The sequence below is a fragment of the Tachysurus vachellii genome, chromosome 6 (genome assembly GCF_030014155.1).
Source record: "Tachysurus vachellii isolate PV-2020 chromosome 6, HZAU_Pvac_v1, whole genome shotgun sequence".
Lineage (NCBI taxonomy): Eukaryota > Metazoa > Chordata > Actinopteri > Siluriformes > Bagridae > Tachysurus > Tachysurus vachellii.
This window is the reverse complement of record NC_083465.1, coordinates 21,041,014-21,057,210: the sequence shown is the minus strand read 5'-3', so window position 1 is coordinate 21,057,210 and position 16,197 is coordinate 21,041,014. Positions and strand designations below refer to the sequence as shown.

The 16,197-nt window shown below is 37.8% G+C and overlaps 1 protein-coding gene across 3 annotated transcripts in view; it reads left to right on the top strand.

Annotated features, from left to right (window-relative positions):
- Positions 1-320: 320 nt before the first annotated feature.
- Positions 321-16,197, top strand: part of mmrn2a (multimerin 2a) — a 17,670-nt gene continuing 1,793 nt past the window's right edge. The window contains exons 1-7 of one of the 3 annotated variants that reach the window (XM_060872851.1): positions 321-748; positions 5,923-6,045; positions 6,139-6,245; positions 6,579-6,629; positions 7,374-7,532; positions 10,832-11,271; positions 12,167-13,664. In XM_060872851.1, coding sequence (XP_060728834.1) covers positions 363-748; positions 5,923-6,045; positions 6,139-6,245; positions 6,579-6,629; positions 7,374-7,532; positions 10,832-11,271; positions 12,167-13,664 — 2,764 coding nt within the window. In that variant the 5' untranslated portion in view covers positions 321-362. Of the gene's footprint in view, positions 749-5,922; positions 6,046-6,138; positions 6,246-6,578; positions 6,630-7,373; positions 7,536-10,831; positions 11,272-12,166; positions 13,665-16,197 lie in introns of all 3 variants that reach the window. The other 2 variants (XM_060872850.1, XM_060872852.1) reach the window with 2 other exon arrangements.

The following is a 16,197-nucleotide window of genomic DNA, read 5'->3' as shown; positions in this document are numbered from 1 at the left end:
ATGACCTGTTTCCTCATTGGCCCAGCAGTCCACCATGTGTGTGTTGATTATGGGGAAAAAGACAGGCTGCAGGAATGAAACCAGCTCAGTTGCATTGTTTCAAGTTCTCTGACCTTTCCAGGGGAGGTGGGTTGGTGGGAGGTTCATTTCCGTGGATTGTTGCAGGACTTTGAAACCATTAGAAGGAGGAGGAGGAGAGCAAAGGAGAGGAAAGGGGATGTGGAGGAGTACACATTGGGGCCTGACAGGAGGCAGGAGGTTACAAAAAAAAAAAAAAAAAAAGAAAAAGATTTTTGAGATGTGGGAGGTGTGTCCAAACAGCAACAGCTTTAAAGTATCTATTGCTCGGACTGAGGCACCAGATGCTGGAAAGACGGCACGTGTGTTTGTGTTTACACTGGAGAAGCCGTGTAGACATGATAGTGCTGAAAGTGTTTCTGTTCCTGCAGGGCCTGTTGCTGGCAGCACGGTGTGAAGTTTGGCCCAGAGACCAAGAGCTGAAAGATGGAGAGGACGAGCAATTAAACCAACACCAAAGTGGTTGGGATCATGGCAATCCATATAAACATTTTGGAACTGGTCATGACCGTGCTGGAACACAAAAACAAGGTCCGGTTGTCTCTGAAACTATCCATTACCCACTGGAGCATAGGCATTCTAACCCCAAACATGGGTCTCCATCTGAGGATGTATCTGTGGATGCAGAAGGTGGTTCAGCAGATATCAATATCCATCCAACGCGCACAGGGTAAGTGTACAATGATGAACTCTTTTGCAAGTATCTACCATTCATTCATAGTTCTTTCATATAAAGAATTCATTCCTGAAGCTACAAAGCATGCATGCTAACAAAAGCAGCAATGTGTTGCTTTTACAAAGAATTCAGAGTGGGCAGATTAGAAAAAATGAAAACAAACATTTATCTGAGTGATCTGTTATGATGTAGGTCATAAAAGGTGGAAATACTGCTACAGATCTTTGTTTTGGTTGGAGAACCACTCAGCTAGCTCTAGAACTGCTATTCTAGAAGCCAGAGCTGTAAAAACAAACAGAACAAGGGACAAACAAGCAAATCATGGGTGCCTTCTGAGAACACTTCCATCAGTCTGACCCTCTCACTCTGCCCTGCACAGGCACACAGTAATCTTCTTGATCTCTCTTATAATTGCTGCTAGGCTGACAGGGAAACTAAACAAAAGCTTACAGTTTATTAAACAAAAGCTACAAGCTTTTCCAACTAGCATCTAAAATTACCCCCCCCACAAAGCCTTGGCTGAAGTTTCCTTAAATACAGCTGTTTTGAAAAATTGTGCCTGGGACAGTTTTGGTCTTTGGTCTTAAGACATGAAAGAAAATCTGCATCCCAAGAGTGTCAGAAGTGCATGTGTTTCCTCTTAACTTAAGCTAATGAATAGCAATTCAATCCTCACTACTCCAAAAAAACAAGCAGGTTCCTTTACGTTTTGAACCATGTTGCTGCTGGTTTTTAGCACTAGACTCTGGATTCTGGCAGACCATCACTATCATAACTTGAGCACATCCATCATGTCACTGAACACTCTGTAACAAGACAGACTTTCTCACAGCGTGCTCCCAAATGGCTTTTTGCAAAACTGCTACATTTAGAGTTCATCAGAAGACAAGCAACTTGGATGTCTTTGACACTGTTCAAAAAATTAAGACCTTCTACGTGTCCTTGAAATGAAATGCAGGCTTAAATTTAAGGGCATATGGTTCATGACCTGTGCTGGAGAGCTAAAAAACAAATAGGATATTCCCTGGTGTATAATGTCTGTCAGTGACTATGCCAGCTCAAAGATTAACAACTAGCAAGATCTTTAAGTGTTGATGGCCCCATGGCAGAAGGTCTAGGTGATTGCAAAAGGCTCTGTTTTTGAAAGGAAGGCATTTTTGGCCCCGATATTGAATAAACTACAGTCTGAGTTTCAATATATCATTTTCAAACTAAGCATAGTCTCAGACTTTAAAGCCTTTCTAGTGCAGTGAAACACACTGAGTGTAATTTGAAACAAAATTTGCCTTCAGAAAACTGAATGTTTATAATAAAAGTTAAGTGTTGTTGAGGAAGAGCCTATTAAAGAACAGATGTGATCAGGGGAGGTCCAGGCATATGGGGACAGAGAGAAAGGGACTTTTCAGCATGATGTTCAGTATTTGCACGCATGGGAATCTCTGAATGAAAAAGTAAAGGATGGGGACAGTGAGGCAGCGGATTGCAGAGCATAATTACAAAAAACTGCAGTGAAAGATTGGAGGGTTTTATTGGGTGACTGCGGGAGGAAGTAGTAACTTTTGTGCAAATACATTCACATTCTTCATTTCCAGTGGATTGGAAAAGTGAATAAAAGACTTCCAGCTTCTGAGGGAAAAAGTCAAAACATGGTGGTACAGTATACACCAATGAAATGAAATGGTCAAATAATTTGGTGAGCACCGGGTAAATCGAATACTAATACTGGGCAAACCTGACTGCACAAACTTCAAACTTCACTTCTGCCTTTCGTTTGCCCCAAATTGAACTCTGGTCTGCCTTCTCTTTTTTTTTGCCCTGTTGCTATGTTCCCAATCCCTGCTTCATTCCCTCAATTTCTTGCACTGGCTTTATTTAATCTGCTTTCATTTAAAGTTACATCCCTATACATTTCCCCAACATTATACAGAGCCTTTTGGAGTTTATTTTCTTAACCAAGGCCTGAACATATCACAGTTGGTCATCTAGGTCTAACTGATCTTGTAGTTAAACCAACATTAGATCATCATGTGCAGCAATTGAGTTCAACAAAATAAAACAACCTGATTTTATCTCTCCAGGATGTAGATATCTGTTCTAGCCAGCGATCAAAACAATGGCAAGATTGTAACACAAAAGCTTAAATACTAGTACATTGTGAAATGCGTTTTTCCTTATGACATAACTAAGAGGTAAAGACACAGGCAGGAAAAGAGATCTGTGCACGTTATGGCTTGTGATATCCTCCTATGAAGGTATAATGCCTGTTACTACAGATTAGATGTCAAGTTTTTTTTAGTGACTAAATGAGGGTCATAGGCTTGTAGGTACATCTAAAAGACAGACACCAAAATCCTCTTCCTTCCTGTGAGGAAGCAATGCATCCAGAATAGGATGATCTGACAGAAACACAATGCCTATGACGATGTACAGTATATCCATGAGAGCAACAGCAAGCAGCAGGAAATGACTCACATGGATATAGAGTAGCATTCTCGGGGGTCAAGCCAAAACATATAGATCAGATACAAATAAAAACTATACAAACTTCTGTATATTGTCCTTGCTTATATTGTCCTTTATAATCAGACGTATAGGAAGAACGAACGTTGCTGGAACATTTTTCCCATACAGTTTTTAACAAGAAAATGCTGCCAAGATAAACTTTCCTAGTGTTTTCCTGCTGGATAGACTGCTACTTATAGAAGTAGCTCCTGATTTGACTGGGACCATATGTCTCCATTCAAATCTCCCTCATGTCTCCCGGGTGAATAAACCAACATGTCATTGGGTAAAGGAGGTACATATGATTATTAAATCCCTCTCAGGGTTTAAACATCAACAATTACACAATGACAATGAAGTCCAGGTGTACTGTGTTACAGAGATTAAAGCTGCCCTGCTAGAGGTCATTACGCATCTTAAACAGATTTTCCTAATAAAATAAAAAGATTCAGGATAGCTGGACTTTGTAAAAATTGGTAAATTCAGAGTTCTCTCTCTTAGGGCTAAAGGGAGGAGGACATATGGTCAATATAATGACTTCATCGCTTTATGTTGTGACATTGAATTTCAGGTGAAATTCAAGTTCAAATGAAGTCATTAGGTTTTAATGAAAGATTATTCAAAAAACTTTGAAATTTCATGTTACATACTTAATTGCATACTTATTGATTAAAGATTTTAATGTGTCTGTTGCAAGAAGAATCAAGATGGTTATTATTTCGCTCGATTTTAAATGAGTAACAATTAGCAATAATCAGTTGTTCAATCAAAAAACAAACAAACACAAGAGTGAGTCCAATTGCACACAAAGTGTCACACATGGCTGTTAAACTACACACATATGACACAAAGATTAGTCTGAGTTCCTCACACTCCCACACATAGAAAAATGAGAAAACATTTGAGAAGGAACTAGAGTCCTACTTAAAACAAGTGGAACCACAGTGGACCAGCGGATTTGGCTGATGATGACAGAATGGATATTAGCTTTCTCGTGCTCAGAGAGGAGTGAACAAGTAAAAACAACAAGTTGTTACTTAATTCTCATCTCCCATTACTCTCACTGTAAACACATCAATAAAAGAGGTTTGTACACACAGCACTTAGACGCTCACACATCTATGATATGACAGAGCCTCCACTCAGCTTATCAAAAGACAGAACTTCCATCTCAACTAACATAAATTACCCGCAGCCAGAATTTACGATGAACGCCAGATAACTCCCTAATGACCTCCACTAAGTGGAGAAATAACCCCTCGGCAGTACCATTCTGATTTCTCAATGAAGTTTTTGGACATTAGACAAGAAGCATGAAAGGCTGTTTTTCTAGTCAGGCCGAGAATCTTCCTGGAAATCTGTGAGCATGTACTACTGGTACATAGTTATCCTAATTGCACAGGTCACAGCTAGTTAGAGTCACCTGTGTGTGGTAGCCAGGGAAAATGTTTTTACATAGTGGAATGTCTACATCACAAAAGAGAAAAAGAAAAGAAATGCTTTTGGTAATGGTAGCTCAGTGGTTAAGATGTTTACCTAATGCTTGGAAGATTGTAAGTTCAAATCCCTATGCCACTAAACTGCCACTGCTGGCCCCCTGAGCAAGACCCTTAACACTCAGTTGCATAAAATGAGAACTTTTCCCAGGTCATCACACATTTAAATCAAGAATACAAAACTTGTGAATTCTATCCTTAAAGCCCACACAGCACACACAGATCCTCCAGAATTTTTCCTCACATCATATATTATACATAATATTTACTTCAGATCCTGCAGAAACTCAATTCCGACACAAGCTCCAATTTCCAACTAGATTTGTAAAGTTCGTGGAGACAAACTGTGATGTTGGCTTTGACGAGGTAAGTATTCGCAAAGGCCGGTGCTTTTTGGAGGCGAGTGGACATAAGGGTCAGTGTTACTTTTGGAGGCAAGTGGACAGAAAGATAGGGTGCCAAAACATTTCGAGGGAAGTGGAGACCAGCATGTGACATCATCCAAATACTCCTGAGGAAGTTCCCCTCATTGTGCTGATTATTTTGATATGTCACATGTCCATGTTGTAAAAAGTTTTTTGATTTTGCATATTTTGGAGGCAGGGCTGCGGCACAACCGAAAGGCCAGTCGGTGCACCAATTTAAAAGTTTGTTCAGAGTATCACCCTAAAGGAGCTGGCAGAGTTTGGAGTAGATAGTTCGAAAGCTTGCCGAGTTATAAACCTCCAAATTTTATAATGGGAGTCTATGGGAAAAAAGGCCATTTTGAGACCCGGTACCGGAAGTACCGGTACTCGGATCGCTTAGAAAAGTAATAGCAACAAACTTCAGACCAGGGTCTACAACATATCCGAATTTGGTGCATGTGGCTCAAAAGCCCTAGGCCGCATTAAATTTTATAAATTTTTGTCTAAGCTGAAATAGGAAAACAGAATGTTGACTTCTACAAAGCCAACATAATAATGCATCTGAATTTCCTGATATTCATCCAGAATCGTGCTGCTCGCTTGGTCATTACACCCTGAAGTGTGACCCCCTAACTCAGGTCACTACACTGGCTTAGTTTATCTTTATCTTATTCCAGGTAATACATCTCTCTGCACCACACACACTTGACATCCAAGGGCTTTCTTTCTTAATCTAAATAATTCTACTGCTGTTTTCTTGCAGAAACTGGTGTACATTTGTGCATAAACGTGTAGTCACCAAACCAGTGGCCTGTGGCACTGAGAAATACGTTATCAAGTCCCAGAGTCCCTGTCCTAACAGGACGCCAGACTGCCATCTGATCATGTAAGTGAGATACAAAACTTTTTATGGTGTTAATGCCAAATGCTTCAAGAACAAATGACAACAACAATCTAAATTTGCGTTTTTGCAATGCAGGTACAAGCTGTCTACTCGGCTAGTGTACAAAGAGAAGCAGATGATTCACACAGCGCTCTTGTGGAGATGTTGCCCTGGTCATGCTGGAGATACATGCGAGGATACTGGTACTAAATAGTTCTATGAGAATCATGAATTTTCTTTAGATTATTGCTCTAGATAAAAAAAGATAACGGCATATTGACAGATTTTTGAAAATACTTTGCTGTAGCACAGATAAAGTCATGACATGCTGGATGCACATCAAGACAATCTCGTGTTCTTGTCTGAATGCTTCCAAAAGTCAATGTGGAGTTCATCTTTCATCAGTTAATTTAGACCAGATTTTTTTTTTGGGGGGGGCCTTAAATATAGCCTTTAGTTAATCCATGGGAAAAGGTCATGTTTCCAAAAAAACCTAGGCAGGAAACCAATTCACCTTTTTCCTTTTTGTCCTCCAGTGGAAAATGGCCATGTCCCAGAGTCAGGAGATTCTCAGCTTGGCGATACAGGTATTTGTCCATGATTTAACCTGCCATTTATTACATGTTTACCTGCTTCAAGCAAACATGTTACTGAGAGCCCTGCTTACTCCATTGGCTGTCCGAGTTGCTGCAAAACAAAGTGAGGAAACGATGAAGCATGAGTCAGATCGTTAGCTGACTGTGGGAAGGTCATCACCCACATGGGAGAAGGAAAAGGGCGTGTGAACAACAAGTTCGACCAGGACTTATAGCAAGGCCACTGAGTAGGGTGTGTGACTGGCCTGCCATTGCTCCTTTGGAGAACCCAAAACAGAAACATCTCCAGTAAAGTGCACACAAAGTCAAATAATAGTATGTTTCAGGGCATTGAAAATATCACAGATCTAAAATAGGCCTAGGATTTTGGCATGTTACCATACAGCATACAGTAAGTCATGCAAAACAAAAGGCTTACTATGATGTCATGGAATGCACCAAAATACTGCCCACCATCTCTACAGAACACACTTTGTTTAAAAAAAGATCAAGACGAGACAAGACAAAAATGTAATGTTATTTATCCAAACAAGACTGATGTCATTTTCCAGACATGCCTAACTTTGAAATGTTAATGAATTAGGAAGGGTAAGAAATTCCTCATGTGACAATATAATTCTGAATCTCGTTTTCCAAGTAAAATAGGGAAAGGCATCAAAGTTCTAGTGAAAGTGAAAATAATTGCAACTTTTCAGATATTCTACTAAGCTAGCAAGCTGCTTGTATTCTCCTCAGGAAATGAATGGATTACCCACAAGAAGCAGAACGACCATCAAAAGACCAAACGCTCACTAATCGAGTCCCTGATGTCTGAGGAGAAACAAACGGATAAACAGCACAGACAAGACTACCCTCCAAGCTCACACACTGGTCATGAGCCTCACTATGAGAAAGGTGGTAAGAGATAGATTAAAATTATATTATATTTAGGACATATTTCAAGTAGACATGTTTAAAAGTTCCCAAGGGACTCTGAAAGGCCAAAAGTTAGAAAGGGCATTATCTTAAGATTCAAGTGCAAGAAATAAAATTTTGCTGGTTTATTTGTTACTTGCTCTGAATATCTATTAATCTGACAGATCACTGATGGAAAAAAGTATTTGGACACCTGACCATCACACCTACTCTATGTGTGTTCATGCCGAATCCATAGGTATTAACATAGAGCTGATGCCCAATTACTGATCCAACAGACTCCACTCCTCTAGGAAGGCTTTCTACTATATTTTGGTATGTGGTTTGTGGGGATTTGGACTTACTCATGCACATTAGCGAGGTCAGGCACTAATGTCAAGTGAGACGCTCTGGTGAGCAGTCAGTGTTCCAGTTCATCTCAAAGTGTTCAGTGAGGTTGAGGTTAGGGCTCTGTGCAGGACACCAGAGTTCTTTCACACCAATCTTGGCAAACCATTTTCTTCCATATTTTATGGATCTTGGTTAGTACACAGGGGCAAAGTCATGATGAATCCGGTTTGGGGCAATTTAGTTCTAGTGAAGGGAAATTTTAACACTATAGCATACAAAGACATTCCTGGACAATTGCGTGTGTGTACAACTCTGTGGCAACAGTTTGGGGAAGAATCACATGAGTATGTGACCATATACTGTAGTGTACATCAAGACTAAGTATTATCTGATTTTCACTAACTCCTTATTTTAAGATTATCTAAAATTAAGCATTCAGTATTTAGTTCCCACATGGGCAAATGTAAACACACCAATTATTCAGTATCTTATTAGAACTCAAGGTCAGGAAAAATAACTTGCAGTAAGTATTATCTATAATCGCTCAAATAATTGCTCACCAGTTTGACACCAGTCTTTTACAGGGCACTATGCACAAGTGTAAGTTAGCATATAGAGTCCAGTATCATGTCAAACATGACACTTAGCATGATGTTTGGGGAAGTCGAAGAAGAAACCAGTTTTCTTTTCACAACATATAAAACTCCATTAAAGCTGCCTGCTGCATGGAACCGTTCCTGAATGTGAAATCTTCCTTAATGGTTTCATGTAGAATCCTTTAATTTCCTTAGACAGGTAATATCAGGGTTCAAACATTTTAGGGCATTGGATTTGAAGCAAGCTTTTAGATTCATTAAACACACTGATCTAAACATGGACTCAAGGAAATACAACTCAGAGCATTTTACTGTCATAACGTGACTGAATACATGGTGGACATTCAGACAAGGATGAACTTTTGGCTTTATCCTTCTCATATTCAGTGAGGTTACATAAAAATGTTGAAACTTCCAAAATGAAAATAAGCTAGCTGAAGGTTTTTATCTGATAACAGCTGGAGATGATGAAAGTGAACAGTACAGTTCACCAGCATGATTTCCCTTTGTGCCTGGTGATCATCAGAACATCCAGCAGAATCGTCAAACTTAGAGGTGGTCAAAATGTATTGGCTATTAATGGATGATTACAGAGAAAAATACTGTTTTTCGATAGACTGATACAAATGAAATGTATAGGATATCACTTTAACTAGCCCTTTAATAACAATGCAAATGATCTCAGCTTGTCTTGATCAATAGTAGCTACAAACATACGATCACTAAAGGCTTATAGTTGTTAGCATTGTCCTGTTGTATACTTTTGATCATAGAGTGTCTGGTCTACAGCCTGTTTCCTGTATATCCTTACAGACACAGAGTTCCTGCAGAAGTCAGTACACGTTTTGGTGCCTTGTTTAGTGCCTCCTCCTGCTCACTGTCTCCCTCTCACGGCAGCTTCCTGCCCAGGATATCCGCTCTTTCTCTGGGAAAAAAAGTCTCTAAATGTATTGTACATAGAGAATGATGTAATGGGGTGTAATTGATATGCAGGCTGCGATATAGAATGAAAATATGTTCCATCCTCAAATATAGGATAAGCTGTGAGAGCATTTCCAGAGCAGCCAAAGGCATGATGTAATGGTATAGATGCACTTATGCAGAATGGGAGAGTAACAGTGCAAAAAAAAGTAGTTACCAGATTTGCTACCAGAATATGTCTGAGGTTGGATTAAACCTGTCTGAAGATTACTAGGAATCCAATGAAGGCCCTTATGAAAAAAAACATAGCTGGGTAGAGAAGAGTTTGTCATATGCCAAATTTAGAAAAATCTGACTTTGTTGTAATTATTTGGAGCTTTCTTTTTATTGGACTACAGAAGGGATTTATTTATACTATGTGAAAATAGAAAGAAACTTTGTGTTACAGAAAGTAAAAAAAAAAAATCATACGATTTTCTCTTACTGATAACCATTTATTAAAAATACATATTAGGGCAAAAGCTAAATATATGACAATATCCCATATTCTAATTGAAAGACAGACAAAAATAGAGCCAGTATCACAAAAGTCCGGTTTATTTGCCATTATCCGATACTTTTGTAAACATACCGTTCTACCTCACTGTAACTATAGATATTCATACCCACACTTCTATAGTATGTGTGTGTGTACGTGTGTGTGTGTGTGTGTTGCAGTGGCCAGACTGCTACACTCTATGGGAAATGCCTAGTCTCTGATTGGGAACAGGGGATTTCCTCTTATGCTGAGTTGTAATTCACTTAAATTAGAAAATACCCACTGGCTGACAAACACTTCCCTGTCAGATGCATGACACTTTAATGTGAAAGGAAATGCTGCTGGTTGGGCGAATGAGTCTGTCCAGATATGAGAATGACAGGACTTAAAAATATGGAATCCACCGCAGGACCCATTGCCCCACTCCCTGGAGGGTAGATCACTATTTTTTGCATGACTGAATAAACAAACACTCATGCCCATAAAATTTAACTTCTCATTTCACCTCATCGGTCTAAGGTTGTGGGATGACCTCTGGAAGACTCAGAGTGTGAAATTATTCTTGCATGAAATACCATGGAGATAAAATCACTGTTTTGGCAGCTGTATTTCAGAACAGATTCATTTGCTGGCATTTAACTGTAACTAAAAAATCATATGAACTTTTGGTGAATTTTCCTTTGCCTCTAATAGCTTTATTATGTGATACATAATGAATTTTCATGATGGTTAAATGCCAGTAACTGTTTTTACAAAGCAGTGGTTTTGCATTCCGTATCTGATCTCAAACTCGATTGCTAGCAAATGCTTTTTTTAGGCTCAAAACCAGGAGCTGGACTATTGATGCTATTGAGGTTGCTGAGTGAATTCTTAGACGTTGTTTCTTATTGCAGCACACTACAGTGTGGATAATGGTCATGGAGGTTCTCCAACAGAGAAGCATCACCCAAATTCTGGACTTGTACCCATCCATTATTTAAAGGATGTCATGATGTCTCATCTACAGCCAATATTTGACAGCTTCAACCTGACACTAGCACGCCTGTCTGAAGAGGTGCAGGACTTACAGAGGGACATGACCCAGCTGCAACTTGACCAAATGTTACAGGGAGAGTCCAAAACAGCAGGAAGTGGAATAGGTGAGGAGTTAAAGCAACATGAGGCAAAGACAGAGACCTTGCAACAAGTGGAGGAACTGACTATGCAACTTGACCTTCAGCGTGATGAGATGGAAGAAAAGCTACATGCACAGCAGGCCATGCTGCACTACAACCTCACCAATCTGAAGGCTGGCATGGATGTCCAGCACAAACGCAACCAGAAGATGCTACAGGTCAGGATGTAGTGGGAGAATATAGTTGAATAATTATTGTAATATATATATATTAATTGTGTCAGTGTATTTTAATAGAAATATGTATTAGAAGTATACAGTCATTATTGACTTCATTAGCAACACTTGTACATCCATGCAGTTATCTAATCAGCCAATCATGTGGCAGAAAGAAAGACAGAGAGAGAGAAAGAAAGAAAAGCAGCTTTTTTTTTTATCTTCAGCTGTTCAGTATTTAAGATGGTGTGCACAGCCTCAGATTCCTGTTCTTCACTGAAACGAGTGGATCTTCTGCTGTTGCAGCTCATCCTCCTCAATTTTGATGTATAGTTTATGCTGAGAATCTTTTCAGCTGATCACACTTATATGTACTTATTTGATTCGCTATAACAAGTCTGTTCTGACTTCTGTGGGTAGAAATGCTTGGTTGTTAAGAGAAATGTCTGTCGCTCAGTATTTCCCACACCTTTCTGTGTAATCTCTAGAGTTGGGTGTAAAAACCCCATTGAGTTTCTGCACTCCTCACACCAACTCATCTGGTACCAACATTCATGCTGCCAAACCTGATGATTTTTTTTGCACTGCTGGCAGATGATTGGTTGATTAGATACTGCATAAAAAAGTGGACCATGTGTAGATTAGATCAGTAAAAATACTAACATTGTAAAATTAGATTGTGTGCTCTGTATAATGTCTATAAATTGTCACACAGGAATTTTTTATTTCCTAAATCCAGAGTTCTTTCTTATGTCCCATAAGAAATGTTCTTATGTTCTTATGCTTTTTTATGTCCCATTCTTGGACTTTCTCAACAATATTAGAGAAATATAATATAATTTATTGCCTGTTTTTTTTTAAATATGTTCTTCTGACAGGATTTTTTGTTGTTTCATAGACGAGCCTTCATTCCATGAACTCCTCACTATCAGAGGTAAAAGACAAGCAAGAGCAGCTGGAGGAGGAGTTCCAGAGGGTTTTGAGACTTGTAAGTCAAATGCCAAGTCCTGAGAGACAACCTCAGGAGGACACAGCAGTCTGGGAGGCCATTAATCGTCTGGACAATAAGGTGGTCAATAATACTGTGCAGCTCAGTATCCTAAACGAAGACCACGTCCGAGCAACTCGGACGATAGAACAGTTGCAAACGGGCTGGAAGGCCTTAGAAGAACGTGTAACCAAGAATGATCGCAAGAATGAGGACAGATACATTGAGGCTTTCCTTGAAGTGGATGCAGCAAAGGAGGCAGTAGGAAAGAGTACTGATGAGCTGTCAAACAATGTCACCCTTCTCCAAAGTACAGTCCAGGAACTGGAGGAGGACCTGGACCATTTATTCATCCAATTCTCTAAAAACATAAGCATCGGTAGCAGAGACTGTGACTGCAGCGGCCTCAGCAAATCTGTGGGTCATTTGAAGCTGGCAGTAGCTAATATATCAGTAATTGCAAATGAAAACAGGCTAGCTCTAGACAGCGCAGCAGAAGAGAGGGTGAACATTTGGGAAAATGGTGGTTGGGGCCAACCAGTGGAAGAGATCAAATTGGGTTTACATAGTGTGCAGAACCTGCTGGCACTTGAGCAAGAGAAACGCAGGACACTGCAACAAACCTTAAGAACACTGCAGACCTCTGTTTTAAGCAGTCAGACAGATATTGAAGCTCTACAGCAACAAGACAGTCAGAAATCTGGTGAGATAAAACATCTTTTCAACTCTTTCAGCTCTCTGTTGCAAGATGCCATACGCCATTCCAGTGTGCTGGAGGTCCTGCTCGGTGAAGAGGTTTTGGAGTTTACTGAATGGTCCTCACAAGTCCAGAAGGCCCACTCCATCCCTACGCTGAAGATGATGATCAGTGACCTGCAGGAACAGATTAACAAACACAGCCAAAGCCTGGCCTCCATGCTTAACTCCGAAGACCCCACTGCAGGTGAACCATCAGAGCTGGCAGACTGGATCGCAGAGGATCTCAAAAGGAGACAAAAGGAACAGAAATCTGAGCACTTCTCAGGGAACCCTTCAGGATACAAAGATTTCTTAGCATTGGAGAAAGCAGTGGAACAGCTCAAAGCACAAGTCATCAAGCTCAGAGATCAGCAATGCCTGTCCTGCTGCGACTGTACCAAAGACACCACTTCCAAAGGTGTAGAGGAAAAACTACAAGCCGAGTTGTCCAGTGTGCACAAGAGCCTTGATGATCATCTCAGGCTTTTTAGTAGAATTTTTAGTAATACTGATGGTCTATCAGCATCTGAAGCAACAGTAAATTTGGATCACTTGCTTGCATTAATGAAGAAAAAAGAAGCCAAACTTCAAAGAAAGAAGCAAAAGAAGAGAGCAGAAAGACAGCATAGTGCACAGCGTAGCAAGCGGGATACCTCGCTACAAACGGCAGGTAAGAAATAGGAAGGAAATTATTTATAATGGGTTCCCTATAGAGTCTATTTCCTCACAAGGTTTCTTCCTCATATCTTCTCAGATGTTTCAACCACCTTTGTGTCAGGCTTGCTCATTAGAGAGAAATTAAAATTTTATTTGCAAACTTTAGTATTTTTATTCAGAAGCTTTATATTCCTGTAAAGCTCTTTGCAGCCAAGTCCATAGTAAAAGGATATACAAATAAAAGCGAATTGAAAAATAAAAAACAGAAAAGACATTTATACAGAAAGAGCACAAATGTCAGAAATAATGAACAAGTGAAATCTAACAGGTCACATGTTAACAAAAGCTCTACATGATTGAAGACAAAAGCCTGATATTTTATATACAGGTTTTTAAATCAAATGTAGGCCAAGGGACTAAAATATTCAATGTAAAATCTTGATTCTGTGGACAGTGAGTCATGTTTGTGTGTGATCTGGGACTTGACAGAAAATCATCTGTCCAGCTTTCGACTTACGGCAGTTTCAACCAGTTTTGTACCAACACAAGTCATATAGCATTTTCAACGTTAAGCACAAGCAAAGAAAAACAGCAGCTGAGGGAAATACCGCTACAGAACCTGAGACTCTACAGCCATGAAAATGACCAATAGTGTTGTCATGGTGGCATGATAACAGCAATATCTGTTTATGGCCTGTTTTGGTAAATACCTGCCAAAATTGGCAATATAATATTCTCAGACAAAAACTATATGTGTATATATATATATATATATATATATATATATATATATATATATATATATATATATATATATATATATATATATATACATACATATATATATATATATATATATATATATATATATACATACATATATATATACATACATATATATATACATACATATATGTATACATACATATATGTATACATACATATATGTATACATACATATATGTATGTATGTATGTATGTATGTATGTATGTATGTATGTATGTATGTATGTATGTATGTATGTGTGTATATATATATATATATATATATATATATATATATATATATATATATATATATATATATATATATATATATATATATATATACATACATATATATATACATATATATGTATGTTTGTATATATATATATATATATATATATATATATATATATATATATATATATATATATATATATATATATATATATATATAAATGTAAATATAAATATATATATATATATATATACACATATATATGTATGTTTGTATATATATATGTATATATATATATACATATATATATATATATGTATATATATATATGTATATATAAATGTAAATATAAATATATATATATATATATATATATATATATATGTGTGTGTATATATATGTATATATATATATATATATATATATATATATATATATATATATATATATATATATATATATATATATATATGTATATGTGTATATGTATATATAATGTTTATATATATATATATACATTTATATATACATATACACACACACATATATATATATATATATATATATACTTATAAACTATAAACTTGTAAACTATAAACTACAATAAACTTGCTATATATATATATAACAAGACAAGTTGCTTAAACATAGTCTGTTTTTATGGTCTGAGACATGTTGCTAGTGTTGCATGTTTTTTATTTATCCTGTTGCAACGTGTCCCTCTAGTGAACAGCAGTTCTAACTGCAATGTCCAGCTGTCTCTACTTTTAATAAGATAGAACAGAAGATGGAAATCTGGTTATTATTTATACAAACTATATAATTGTTAGCAATGCTAATCACAACTCTCAACAATTTAATCTGAACGTTAGCCTAAGACACAAAATCTGGCTGCATGTTTCGTAACGCTTTGCTTAACTGGAATGTGTGTTGCTCCGTAAGGGTTACCAAAAACTCATGAGAACCGACAAGCCTTCATAGACATTTATAAAATTTGACTCATACAGGTAGCCAGAGTTAAAAAGCTTGCGTTTTCATTTTGATGTGTAGATGACATAACATCTGAGTCATATGTGACACGTTGACTTGAACCAAAAGTTCTAAGATGAGACATAAATCCGACTTAAGTCGTGTCATCGGTGTCAAGAAATTCAAGTCAAAATATCCTCTATTTATCTGAGAGGGAAGATAGACAGGGAAAAGCACAGGGAAAAGATAATAAAGACAGGGAAAATGCACAGCAGTGTGTCATTGTGGATTTATCACATTTTCAGCATCATAATGCATAATAATGAATAACTATCTCTAACAAATGCTATAAGCATTCTTAAACAGGAATAAAAACATGACATTGCCTTACATATTGATATTGCCTTATTAACATTGCGTTACCAACATATCAGAAGTGCACTGAGCCACAAAGTCATGATGGTCTAAAGCATTTCAGCCTGGGGAGTGTCATAACAGTATCATGTCATGTGTTATGTCAACTTGAAGGAAACGTAACAGCTATTTAACAGCTTATGTAGGTGCCATTTAAATA